A 14,230-nucleotide genomic window follows, 5' to 3' on the forward strand; every position below is an offset into this window, starting at 1 on the left:
CTGTAACATAAGGAACTCGAAAAAGGATTTTTTAGTGCGGCACTGTTTGTGTGGGCAGGAAACGGGAAGCAACCTAAATGCCCATCAATAGGGAATGGTTAAATAATCTGTGGTAAATCGATGGTGGATATTATAAAGGTATTACAAGGAATGTAGCTCTGTCTACTGACCAAGAGTGAAATCATGATATGCTCTTCAGTATAAAAAATACTGAAGAGTAATAGGTATAGTAAAATGTCATTTAAAAAAAAAAGGAAAGAGAAAGAAAAAAAGCATATATGTGTTGATGTGTAAAGAAAGGCGTGAGAGAATATACCAAACTACTACCATTGTGGGAGTGGGTAGGATTCGTTGGGGGGTTATTTTTACATGTATCTTATTTGACTTGCTTGAACATGTAGCTCTTTTGTTTTAAATATAAGTAAATCATATGTTACATAAAATCATATATATATAGTTTTTAAGATTTTATTTATTTGAGAGAGAGGAAGAAAGCATAAGCTAGGGGAGGGGCAGAGGGAGAGGGAGAAGCAGGCTCCAGGCTGAGCGGGGAGCCCGACGCGGGGCTTGATCCCAGGACCCTGGGATCATGACCTGAGCCTAAGGCAGATGCTCAACCGACTGAGCCACCCAGCCGCTCCTACATAGTTTTCTAAAACTAAACAAGCAAATGGGCGTCCCCTCACCACAGCTGTGAGTACACACGTTGTGCTTGGTGCCCATGGTTGTTCAGGAACCAGGTGATCGGTGTCCTGTCAGGACAAGAGGACTACATTCCAGCTTTATTCCTTTGTTGCATAACAGCTGTTTTCAAGCTATTTGCATTGCTTCTCCCTAGAAGTGACAGAACAGATCACCCAGGTGTGCTCAGGACGTAATGACAGGAAAGAACATTTCCTTTCCCAGAGGAAAGAAATCAATTCCAAGCTTGCTTTCTTCGCTTTTGATAGGCGCTATGCTCCCTCCTTATGATTTACAAAGAGTCCTGCCTCCATATTCTTAGTTGTAAAAATTCATGAGCCACAAAAATATGCTTTGACAGAGACATGCTTCTGTCAGTTTTCTTAAGTCAAAAGCGCAAAGGGGAAGCAGTTTCTCTGTCTGAATCAAGACGAGTTCTCGGTGGAGGTTCCTGGAGCAGCCACTTGCTGGCGGAGAACAGGAAGCCCCACTTTCCGGGAGCAGCAGTAGCTGCTGTCTTTCTGCCGGCTTCCATGGCCCCGGCTGCCTGCCCTTGGGTCCCAGAGCTTACCCGCGCTTGCGGGCCATTCGCCGAGATTGTGAGGCTGGTTTGCACGCCCCGCCCCGACCCAAGAACACTTAAAGAATCAGTTCTGCCACCGAGTATGAAGAGCGCGGGAGAGACCGTCAAGTTCGGATCCTCTTACCTTAGCGCTGTTGGGGGTGAGCGGAGCTTCCGTGCCAGGATTTTTTCTGCCAAGTGAAGCCAGTGTCCAGGTGATTTCAGTAAGTAAAGAGCGAGGCAAGCAACAAAGGCTGCAGCCATGAAGGCTGAAAGGTCTTCCTCCTTCCTCATGTTTACCTCTGGATCGTAAAGCATTTCAAGTGAGAATTCTTTCCGACTTGTGACATCTAGCCTCTGAGGCATTTTTAAACAATAACGAATTATCAGAGGTCCAAAGTGAACTCTCACTGGGCTGTGTTCTCTGCATATCACCTCTGCTTCCCTCAGCTAGGTGGCTCCTGAGGTCCTTGAGCCTACCCCCCCAAAAAAGAGGGCCCATCTTTCCTGAGTCCATAGATTAAACTGTGTAAAAATGTGTTTGGGTCTGCTTGTATCTTAAGTGTTCTCTTGACTGAGGCACTTGGACAGGGGGTTGGACCAGGCTGGATCATCTGATCTGCTGCCTGCCCCCTGCCCAATTCCACAGCCCCCAAAACAATCACAGGAATGATTCCTCGGCAAAGCAGAGATCCTTTATTTACCCCTTTGAAGAGGAAATTAAGCTGAAATTTCTTTATGACACTCTCCTCCCAAATTTTCTTATTCTTTCATTTCATCTTTCTGAGGTGTTCCTTCTCTCTGCGTCCAAGGCATCCTCTTAGAGTAGTTTTCTTTTTTTTTTTTTTTTAAAGATTTTTTATTTATTTATTGAGAGAGAGAGAGAATGGTAGAGAGAGAGCATGAGAGGGAAGAAGGTCAGAGGGAGAAGCAGACTCCCCGCTGAGCAGGGAGCCCGATGCGGGACTCGATCCTGGGACTCCAGGATCATGACCTGAGCCGAAGGCAGTCGCTTAACCAACTGAGCCACCCAGGTGCCCTAGAGTAGTTTTCAAAGGAAACGTCCAGGAAGCCCTGAACGGGGCGGGGGTAACCAAGATTTTTCAGGTGGTCTTTCTGTTCAAAGCTCTTTTCATAATACTAAGATGGTATTTGTCTTTGTCTCAGTTCCTCACAAGTGTTCGGGGGACTTTTCCAGAGGCTGCATTATATGTGCTATCCTATCAGACCGAATGTGGAGACAAATAGAGGAATCCAATTATCCACTATTGAATCAGACCTTGAAATGATTTGCAAACATGTCATTTGACTCACTATTTTTTTGTTTCACATAATATAGTTATTTTTCCATAAGACATGTTATTTATGTAAATATGTAGAGAATTTATCATTGTTAAATGAATAAATATTTTTAGAAGTTTCAGCTTTAATTTCTACTATGGTAAATATCAATAGACATAGCCCATATAAATAAAAGCTCTTTGAGTTTCTGAATTTAAAAAGCCCTCTTGTATGTATTTAGAAGTTACAGATCATGATAAAATTAACTGCTATGCTTCCACCATCCAGCCTAATTTAGAATACATAGAATCCCTACCCACTCCTACCTGGATCCCAGATCTCTCTACCTACCCCAGCCCCTAGTGGTAACCATTCTCTGGAAGTTTTTTTGTCATTCCCTGTTATTCTTTATAATTTTACTGCATACTGTGAATCCCCAAATAATATGTTGTTTAGTTTTGCTTTTTTACTTTTTAAAAAATAGTCTTGTAATATTTGTATTCTATTGTAACTTTTTTTTCATTCTACTGATTCAACCATATTGATTCCTCTAGCTGTATTCCTTTTTACTTTTGTATTCCATTGTACAAATATATCATGAATTTACTTATCCGTTCTCCTGCTAGTAGACATTTGGGCCATTTTCAGTTGTCCTCTGTTAAAACAATGCTATATTGAACATTTATATATAATGGCCCTCATATGCAAAGATTACTCTGGGCATATACTTACGAGGGGAGTTATATACTCAGCCTAAAAAAGAAACTGTTTTCCAAAGTGGTTGATCCCAGTGTGTTCCTGCCAGCAGTGTAAGTGTTCCTTCCCATAAGGCACATCCTTGCCGACAGTCATCCTCTTCAGACTTTTTAATGATTGCCAAACTAGTGCATATAAGATGATGTCTTCTTGTGGTTTTAATGTTTATTGCACTGATTACTCATGTTTCTCTTCTAAGAAATACCTGTTCATATCTTTTGTCCATTTGAAAAATGAGGGTTTTTTTTTATTTTCCTTGAAGATATGTAGGAGTTCTGTGTCAGATTCCTTTTCATTTACACGTATTGCTTATATATATCTTCCAGTTTGAAGCTTATATTTTCTCTTTTGTTAGTATTTTCTGATAAATGGAAATTCTCAATTTTAATGAAACAAATTCATCTTTTCCTTTAAGGTTATGATTTTTTATTTCATTTTGGTAATTTGTTGGTGAGATCTTCCCTTCCCCTGAGGTCAAAACAAACCAGATTCTTGGGTTCTACTCCAGAACGGCTGGATCAGAAACTCTGGGTGGGGGGCCCAGCAATATGTGCTCACAGGCCCTCCTGGGAGTTCAGAAGCATGCTGTTTGAGACCAATCAAAAGCTTGTCTTCTTTAATCTGTTAATATAGTCAGTTGTATCAGATTTTTCTAATATTAAACTTGGGTGAATTAAAAACATTTTAAAATCTCTCAAGATTCTCTTTTGCTCTCTGAAATACTCAAATTCTTATCTTTTGTTGTTTTATTTGTGTGCTAACTAGACTTCTCAGAAAGGTCATTTCACAACTTTATGACTTTGGTTAGCAGGAGGAAATCTGAACCCTCTTTTCTTGCTCAGGTCCAGAGAGGAAGTAGTGTTTAAGAACATGGGATTTGTAATCAGGGAGATCTCAGTTTGAATCAGGTTCATCCATTTGTCGCTGGTGACCTTAAGACAAATTATTGAATCTTTTTGAACCTAGTTTTCTCACCTATAAATTAAGGCTTTTGATACATCCTTCACAACATCGTAACCAAAGCCAAATAATGCACAGAAATGCTCAGCCTACGGCTTAGCATACTAGAATGGCACAAGTCAGCTATTGTTATTAGAAGTATAAATCTTGTGGAAGGCTCCTTTACAACCTAAAGATGGCATTTTTTATTTTATTTCTGCTATGGATCCTAGGCACCTTCATAGTTGAGAAGATACATTTTATGTGAATGAAATTTTGTTCATTAATCCACTTATTCAACAAAGCTAAATACCTATTGTGCATTAGATTCCTTGCTAGGCTGTAGAGGATGTGTTGTTCACAAGACAAGCATGGATCCAAAGAAACATGCTTTCTGTCCTCATATAACTTACAAGGGAGACTGGTCTCTCTGTATTTCGTAGATAAGGTGGGTATGGAGTGTTCTGGGAGAGCTCTCGTATGGTACAGGGGATAAAGGAAGTGAGACCAAAACCTGAAGTCATGAGGTTGGTGGTGAAAGGGGCGTATAAGAGGGGAATGGGATGGTATGTGGGTTTGCTTTGTTTGGGAAACAAGGAGGTCAGGCTACTGGGAGTGGAGTTATGGAAGATGAATTGGAGGCTGGACAGGAGTACAGGTAGATAGACTAGCTTGAAGTACAGATGTTCAAATGAGAAACAATTGTGGCGTGGGGTGTAGGAGTAGCAGTGAGCAAAGTGGATAGTTTCTAAAGATAGTTCAAAGGTAGAATTAATGAGATTTGGAAAGTCAGTGGTAAAGAGATGAAAGTCACTTGCAGGCTTGAGCAAGTCAGGGGATGAGAAAAGGAACGTTAGAGAGGGAACAAAGGGCTGAAGGAGTGTCAGATGCTGTAAGAAGTCAAGGAAAATAAGGTCTGAAAACTGTCCTTTGGATTGAGTGACCTGGAAGTCACTGATGACCCTGGAGAGCAATTTTCCTGGAGGGCAGAATCCAGATTTCAATGGACTGAAGAAGGAGTAGAAGGTGAAAAATAGGCAACTCAGTCAAGAGTTTTGGGCAAGAAGGCAAGGAGTGCGAGAGGATGGTAACCGAACAGGGATGGGAGTCAGGGGTTTGGTTGAGTTTGTTTTTGTTTTTGTTTTTGTTTTAACTTCTTTTCATTGTGAGAAGCTCCAGCATGTTAAAATGCACCCAAGATGGCACTGGTAGAGAAGGAGAGGTCGTAAATGCTGGAGTGAATCTACAGCTATGTCTTCAGGAAGCAGGTTGCAGAGCCCAGCTGGAAAATTGAACAGCAACTCTGTTGTAATTGAAGAAAGGAGGGAATTGTTGGTTTGGGGTGCTTTTTTGGTTTGTTTGGTTCAGTGGCAGAAAAGTGAGACTCTGTTTTCCGCACGAGGTGGTAATAAAATCATCTGCTAATAGAAGGCACACGGGACAGCGAGTAGTTTGAGGAAAAGGGACCAGCTGAGAAATCAGACAATAGAAAGATTGTTGAGCAGTGTTGAAGTGCTCATAACTGTGGGCATCACAGTCATCAATTTATAGTGATGCCAGTGTCCTTGGCTGTGTGATTTCCTCTAGTAGTACCTAGCAGACCAGAGGTAGTCCTGAAGATGGCTGAGCCAGTGCTGGGGTACCACCAGGTAGTTGTGATGCAAGACGGTGCAGCAAGGAGATGTGGGATATTGACAGGGGAACATAGTGTTCAATTTGTGTGTCGTCTCTTTATAAAAAACCTTTGGACATATTCTAGTTCGAGCTAATTAGATGTTTTAATCCCTGGAAGAAACATGCTTTTATGTTTGAAGAATGCAACTTGGAAATGGCCCAAGACAGGGCTTCTCAAAGTGTGGTCCCTAGAACAACATCATTTGCATCACCGGGGAAATTAGAAATATAGATTCTTAAGTTCCACTCCAGATCTGCTGAATCAGAAACTCTAGGGATGGGGCCCAGCAATATGTGCTTTAAATGCAGGAATGAGTGAGTATATAAAATAGCAGAAAAATGGAGAGGACCTCCATATAATAATCTGTAAATCACTTGATTGCTCATTAAATCCACCTCTACAGTTAAAAAAAGAAAAAGGAAATCATACCTAATACAAAAGCTAGCTAGGCAGATATTTCCTGGTTTCATTAATGATGTTTGCAAACAAAAGTTATTGTTAGGTCTCAAAGTTCACACGTATCTTTTTAAAAAAAAACTCATTTGTTTCATAAAGTGAGATAAAACTGGAGTAGTAAAATACATTTGTAGGTGAGCAGATAATAATTAATAATTAACTGATAAAGCCCAGGTATTTAGTATAGGAACTTTAAAAGTAAACTTTTATTGTCTATTTCCAATTATAAAAGTAATATACATTAACTTTAAAATTTATAAAATACAGGGAAAAAAAGAAAAAACAAAAATCACTGATAATGCCATAATCTAGAGGTATCATTGTATTTTAGCTTATTTCCTTTAGGCTTTTATTATGCCTATGAATATACATTTAAAAAAATTTTAATTATAATTAGGATCATACTACCCTTTCACTTTGATATCTTAATAATAATTTTTAATGAGATTCTATTCTTCTTAAACTCTCTTAAGAACTCGATTGTGGTGAAGAACAGCTTTCTGTAGGTGATGGTTTCTAAACACTGGAGCACTTTGTTTTCCATAGTTGGCACTTAATATGTGTTTGAGGCTGAAGATAATGGATGATTCCACTGCCTTCACTTTTAGGGATTTTCCAGACTGTAGCTAACCCATATCTCTGAAACAATTTATGTGAGTCAAAAGCAGTGAGTGATCTTCAGACTTTAACATGTATTAAGAATTGCCTGGGCATTCTATTAAAATGCAGATTCCTGAGCCCGACTCCTAGAAGTTCTGATTTAGCAGCTGTGGATGTGTCCCAGGGATCTCTTTAAAGAAAGGCCCAAGTGTTTCTGATGCAGGTCTTCTATGAACAACACTTCAAGAACCAGTGACTTAAAAGGACAAAGGGATTTTGTTTCAGTCCACTTGGTTTCAAGTTACCGTACTACTTGTAAGTTGGTAAGGCTAAGACAGTAAAAAGGAAATAAAGAATATTACTAAAAATTATAAATTTTTTTAAATTATAAATTTGTACCATTTGGAACACTTTTAATCAAAGTTAAGCATTCTGCAATTTTTTTCCTTTCCTCTTAAAAGTAATTTTCTTTTGCCAAAAAATTATTTTTTTAATGGTGAAAGTAACATTTAAGGAGAGTTAAATTGCCTGGGGTCCTGTAAGCCAATTTCTGGTACCCTGCCTGCTTCGATCATTGAGCCCCACGGGATTACAAGAGGCACACATGATAAATCCTGAAAGAAATAAAAGAAAACAGAATCTTAGGAATGAAGAGTCGGGAGAACAGAAATATGGAAGATACATATTTCCATGGGCAAGTCACAGAAAAGTTGTGGTGACTTTACTCACAGAAGCATAGATGTGCTAAATCCTTGATGGCCACTTACCTGAGCCCCCTTTTCATGGAGAAAGCACAACCTGTACGTCAGAATGCTTGCCCTTTGATACTAATACAATCACTAAACGTCACTGAAGGAGAATTAGCAACATTCTGAACCACCAAGGGGGGCCCTCTGTACCATTTCTCATACATTCAGGCATTTGTGGCCTTAAGCAGACAATAAAATATGCGCATCAGCCTATCAAATGCATTTCTTAACTTCCATTCATTACCATGTCCCAGAAGCTGATTCTCAATGTGTTTTAGGGTCTCAGACCCCTTCTGCCTTCATTTTTCTGGTGTCCCCCAGAAAAGGTCCTTTGACCTCAGTCAGGAAAGATGAACAGTGATGTTGTATTTCTCCCTGTTCTCCCCTCTACTTGTTTTGTTTGGGTGGTAGATCCAAAGTAGGTACCTGAAAAAACACCCCTTTAAATTCAGTAGCTCAGTGGTCTTCATTTTCTTGAGGAGAAGACAATACTTAATGGGGAAGGGCTGTGGGGCAACAAAACAAAACACACTGAAAGTGTTACCAGACTTCATTTCCATAGGAATCTTGCTCTCCTCTGCAGAGAAGCATCCTGCTATGGATTTAATTGTCAAGGAAATGGAGATAACCTCTCTGCAGAATTCATTGTTTCCTCATAAAACAAAATTGTCAACTTCTCGGCATATACTGTTTTAGATTGAACTGACTAAAGGTGTCCTATTGTATCTGGTTTTAGTGACTTGAAAATCTTTTATTTCCTCTTCTACTTGGCAATCTTCAGGAAATAGATAAATACAAACAAGAAGGTACCAGAATGTTCACTGTAGCTTTGTTAATGATTGGAAAAAACTAGAAAGAGGAACATCCATAGAGATAGAACTGAGTAAATTACTAGAAGAGTAGCCATTAAAAAGAATAAACCAGATGCACATGTTTTGACATGAAAAGATCTTCAAGATATACTATTAAGGGAAAAAAGCAAGATGCAGAAGAAGTATTTAGTAAGATGCCATTTATACTTTAAAAAGTCTCTCTTCTCACACACACACACACACACACACACACACATACTTGTATAGGCATAGAGATTTTCTGGAAGGATACTTGAGAAAGTGGTAATAGGTGTTGCCTTTGAGTAGTGGAACTGGAGCGGGGAAATGTACTTTTCATCTTATGCCCTTGGTTCTGTAGGAAGGTTTTCCCTTTTGCACATAATTGCTTTTATAATAATAATTTTAATATTAGTTAAAACTTAAAATTAAATGATAACCTTTGTACTGTTGATGTTCAGCTACTCCTAGGGGTTTTCATCTTTCTGCTTCCTTGGGCTCCACTTTCCCTCCGAGCACTTGTCATGCCCGTGCATGTCTATTCTGGGCTCCTCATCTTTGGAACGGTGATTGCAGCAGTACTTACGGGAGTGACTGAGAAACTGTTCTTTGCCCTGTAAGTTGCGTAGTTTTCCTAATTATAATATCTGAGCTATAAAATGTTAAATACTTGTTCATTGGAAAAATGTAATTTAAAGTAATAAAATTTTTAATATTAAAACTGTATTACATTACAAATGTAATATAGCATTAATAATGTTTGGAAGAAGGACCAAAAAGTCCAAAAAATTGTATCACTCTTACAAAACAACTGTTGGAGTTACCCATGCCCTTTTAATCTTTTTGATGTGATTATGGTGTACAAACATTTTTGTATCACCCCTTTTCCAATGTTTAAGTGCTACAGGTGTTCCAGGTGCTATATTATTTTCATACTTATCATTTTTAACAATTCCATACTATTTCAATTGGGTTATTTTGGCATAATTTAAATTTCTCCTTAATGTCAAACTTTAAGGGGATTTATGTAGAAGGTGTACCAGTGTGCATTTTTAAGCAGATAAATTCAAGACTGTTTGACATGTGGCTTTATCGCCCTATTTGTAATTGGACACACTCTCTCTTTTTTGTAGGAAGGGTTCTGGATACAGTACATTCCCACCAGAAGGTGTTTTCACAAATACCCTTGGCCTCCTGATTGTGGTGTATGGGGCACTCATTTTTTGGATAGTCACCAGACCACAGTGGCAACGTCCTAAAGAACCAAATTCTGTCCTGCTTCAGCCAAATGGAGGCGCTCGAGAGGGAGCAGAAGGCTTAGCAGTCAACTTCAGCAATGTGGACACGTCAGATTCAAAATTAAATAGTGAAACAACAGCGAAGAAAAGAAACTTGACCGTTGATGAGGCTGGACAGAGATCCACCATGTAGAATGTTGTAGAGATGTGGCCATATAGCTTCACTTTTAAAAACCAGCTCTACAGTTTAGCTTCTCCTATTTAGCCCCAGGATGACTAAGCTCCGCAGAGTCAATATTTCTTTTAATCATAAAGTAGGATTCCTTGGAAGAGTTTGTATTGATTGAGGCCTATGATCTTTTTTTAAAAATTTTTTTATTGTTATGTTAATCACCATATATTACATCATTAGTTTTTGATGTAGTGAGGTCTATGATCTTACCTGAATTGGAAAGGAGATGATCTGTGTAAATAATAGAAGATATAAATGGTGGTTATGTTAACCTCTTTCTTGTTGAGGACCAAAACATTTAGCACAGTGCCTTGCATAGAACAGATAATCAAAATGTGTCTCTCAAACCAAACCAAAACAAAACAAAAAAAACTAAAAAAAAAAAAAAAAAGTGTCTCTCAGTTGGTAAATTTCATCAATTGGCAGCATCTCTGGCCTCTTGTCGTGCAGTTATTTCCTGTTAATTCTGGGAATCCAGTCCTAATGTTTTAGAGTCAGATCTGGGGCAGGGTTGATGCTACACAGATAACAAGTAGAGTACAGAAAAAATTTAGGAAAGTGACTGGTTCCCTTTCCCAGTGCCTGCCCTCTGCTCTCTCCCCAACTAGTTTGGGCTCAGATTGGCCCTGGAGACTGGAGTTTATAATTAGAGCATTTTGGAGCAGTGACTGAGCCAAAAGTAGCTAACGAGATCTTCTCTTCTCAGACCTGGAAGTTTTTCCAAATCTCAACTTCGTCCCAAAGCTTCCTTGGGGCTTGGTGTACTTTCTAAGCCAGATTCCAAAACCTAATTAGAATGGACCATGCCTGAAAGCTTACGTAGCATAAACTGCTCTCCACACCTCAAAGAGCACTTTTTCCCAAGTTTCTGTTTTTATTTTAGAAAGTACTTACATGGCACTTATTACATGCCGGACACTGTTCTAAGCACTTTATAAATATTAACTCGTTAAATCCTCAAACTTTACACTGTAGGTACTATTATTATCTCCATTTGACAGCTGGGAGATTTGAAGCTTAGAAATGTTAGTAACTTCCCCCAAGGTCATACAGCTCATCAGTGATAGAACTGAGATTTGTCACGTGGCTGTCTGACTCCTCAGTCCATGACCCTAACCATTTTACTCTGCTACATTTCTATTATATACTAGTTTGTACCTACTCTGACTCACCCCTGGATAAATCCCAATTGCTGGAGTGCAGTGGAGTTGTTAAAGTTTACCTTCTGGCTCTCTCTTCCAAAGCAGATTCCTCAAATAACCAAGGAAAGAGGCCCACCCATACCTGGAAATAGATCATGGCACCCCACCACTGCCAACAAGCCATGGCCCACCTTGATGCCCCTTTGATCTTAAAATTGTGTCTTGGTGACAAAAAAAGGTTTGGGCAAAAACATCTGTAACTTTCAAGATTAATCAATTACAATTTTTGTTCTTCAGCATCTTAGCTGCTGAATAGCTTTGGGTTTGGAGATAGGAGAGATTCACTTGTGGTCTGCCCTTCCCAGTGGCAATAGCCAAGATGCTTCCTGATGTTGGTGGAGTTTTAGGGGACATCTGGAGCTTTGGGTTCTCAGTATGAATTGAGACTCAGAGGTGACCTCTTTCGTGCATGGACACTTCTGTCTAGACTTGGGGCTGACTTAAATTAAAACCTAGAGTAGTGGGGCTCCTGGGTGGCTCAGTCAGTTGAGCATCTGACTTGGTTTTGGCTCAGGTCATGATCTCATGGGTGGTGGGATGGAGCCCTGCCTTAGGTTCCGTGCTCGACAGGGAGTGTCCTTGAAGATTCTCTCCTTCTGTCCCTCCTCCCACTCATGTGCATGCACATGTGCTCTCTCTCCCTCTAAAATAAATAAATAAATCTAAAAAAACCCCACCAAAACCTAGAATAGTGCCTATGCTGAAATGATGCTTTTCATTTGTTTTGTTTTTTGTTTTTTGTTTTTTTTTGGTTTCCCTGCGATTTTAATGTGGGTAAAAACCTTAGAGTTTGCAACAAACACACTTAACCTTTTTGGTGCTTAGTGGAGTTCCTTTTAAGTTGAGTGATAATTACCTCCATAGACTGAATATGAGCTTCACTGCATCATACCGGTTAAGCTTCATGGCTAACCATTGAAGATTCCCTTGCCAAAATACTCTTTTCTTCCTATTTAATTCTATTTCCGAAATTGGTAATGGTGTCATAAGTATGCCCAGTGCCCAGCCCAATGCCTGGCACATAGTAGGCACAATTAAATTCAATATGGGTAGAGCATGCTACAATTTTGGTGTCAAGTGGAAGGAATAATTGCACTGTCACACACAAACATATTTTTGATAAATGGATGTTTCTGTATATAAAGGTGCCCCAAATTCCAGGAGTTTTTTGGGAGGAAAGGGGTCAGCGACAGCACCAGTGATTGAAGCTGTCATTCCATTTTACAAAGGCCAAGGAAGAGGCTACTAGTGAAAAGTTAATTACGGATTTGGCATGAGAATATTCTATTCCATTGCAAAGTATTTGAGCACCCATCATCTCAGCCCTTTACTTTCTCTCTCTTGTGGGCTAATGTGAGAGCAATCTTACGGATATTATAAGAACTTCTTTCTTCCTCAACCTTTATGAAAACAATGCATAGTAAAATATATCTAGAAAACCTTTCTGAGACTCTTCTTTTAATGGGCTTTTTATTCTAATGGTAATTGTACCTTTATCTTTCAAAAGCTGGTATTTGCTACCTAAAGCCATCTCTCCCCAAAATATCTCATTAAAAAGTCCACAGGAAAAAAAAAGGGAGAAGAAAGCCTTACGTATCATTTCCAAAACAGTGATTGAAACCTTCCCAAATAATTATAGCTTATATCATCAGCAGAGGTAGTCTGGCTTGGCTTACCCCATAATCTAATTTCAGGGGTGGTGGCGGGGGGAGCTTTATTTTAACACTCATCTAAATCAACACTAAAGCCTTTTCTCTGGAAGGATTTATTGAGAAACTCAAATGAATATGCTTTTTGAATTAATGTTCTCCAAGGCGTATAGCTTCCTGTGCTTCTGTGTCAGACTGAATTCACCCTCCAGAACACTTTCCTTCCCTCGCCTTGTGTGGTTTCATTTAAGCCGCGCTGGTTAGAAACAGCATCTCAGACCTTACAATCAAATGACAAAGAAGGCAATTGGACTTTTTCAGGAATACTGACAAGTGGTTTCTGTTTTCTAAAGGACAAAATAAAGAGAATGTCTTGTTTTTAATTAGGCTCTTTTCCCTGCTGAGTCGAAAATTGCAGTACCATACCAGTTGACCACCACTGCCAGATCTAAAAGCTCAAGAAAGGAGTAAAGTGTTATGCTAATTTCATTGCCATGTGATAGAATTTTTTATCTTGTTAGGTCCTTTCTTAGAGAATCCTGACAGAAAACTGTAACTGCTATGTCTCAGAGCTGCACATAGGAAAGTATAGAAAAAAGAAAACTATTATTCTTTGTCCCTTAGGAGATACCTGAAAACTTCTAAGTGGAAAAGATTACTGTGTTTAAATTTGCCTTCTTGTGGAAAAACATGAAGTAGCCCAAATATTTTATAATTTTGTAGAAAAAAATACGCATCTATTTTTTTCTTGACTTGTTTTTATATAGTAATAAAAGTTATTTTGGAAGCTATTTGTGTGTGTTAACCATTTGTCCAGGCTGGAAGGTGTAGTTTTCTTCTGCAAGTTTCTGTCCCATGGTTTTTTGTTTGTTCGTTTGGGGAAAGAAAAAAAATTTTTTTAGGTTTCTCTCTCTCTCTCTCTCTTTTTTTTTAAGATTTTATTTATTTATTTGACAGAGACACAGCGAGAGAGGGAACATAAGTAGGGGGAGTGGGAGAGGGAGAAGCAGGCTTCCCGCGGAGCAGGGAGCCCGGTGCGGGACTCGATCCCAGGACCCTGGGATCATGACCTGAGCCAAAGGCAGACGCTTAACGACTGAGCCACCCAGGTGCCCTTAAGTTTCTTTATTGAAAATGCTGTCAGATTTTTTTTAATAAAGTGTACTCTGAGTACCATACTTTTTCCATTGCTGGGAGGATGAGAGGATTGTTTCAAAACTGCCAGGGTATCCTCCTCTGCACAGGAGCAGAACTAGAGCCATAGGTTTAGGCAACCAAAGCAGATACAGTTTAAGTTGGAAAAGCATGGAAGGAGGGCCTCTTAAAAGAGCCGATTATTACAGAACTCTGTGTTTACAGTTACTCATCCTTGAGAAAGTA

At 39.3% G+C, this 14,230-nt stretch overlaps 1 protein-coding gene across 1 annotated transcript in view; it reads left to right on the top strand.

The window, feature by feature from the left end:
• Window positions 1–13,641, top strand: part of LOC113921013 (cytochrome b reductase 1) — a 34,515-nt gene extending 20,874 nt beyond the window's left edge. The window contains exons 3-4 of the mRNA XM_027591531.2: window positions 8,991–9,145; window positions 9,663–13,641. Coding sequence (XP_027447332.1) covers window positions 8,991–9,145; window positions 9,663–9,960 — 453 coding nt within the window. The 3' untranslated portion in view covers window positions 9,961–13,641. The remainder of the gene's footprint in view (window positions 1–8,990; window positions 9,146–9,662) is intronic.
• The last annotated feature ends 589 nt before the right edge of the window (window positions 13,642–14,230 follow it).

This window comes from Zalophus californianus, chromosome 3, assembly GCF_009762305.2.
Source record: "Zalophus californianus isolate mZalCal1 chromosome 3, mZalCal1.pri.v2, whole genome shotgun sequence".
NCBI lineage: Eukaryota > Metazoa > Chordata > Mammalia > Carnivora > Otariidae > Zalophus > Zalophus californianus.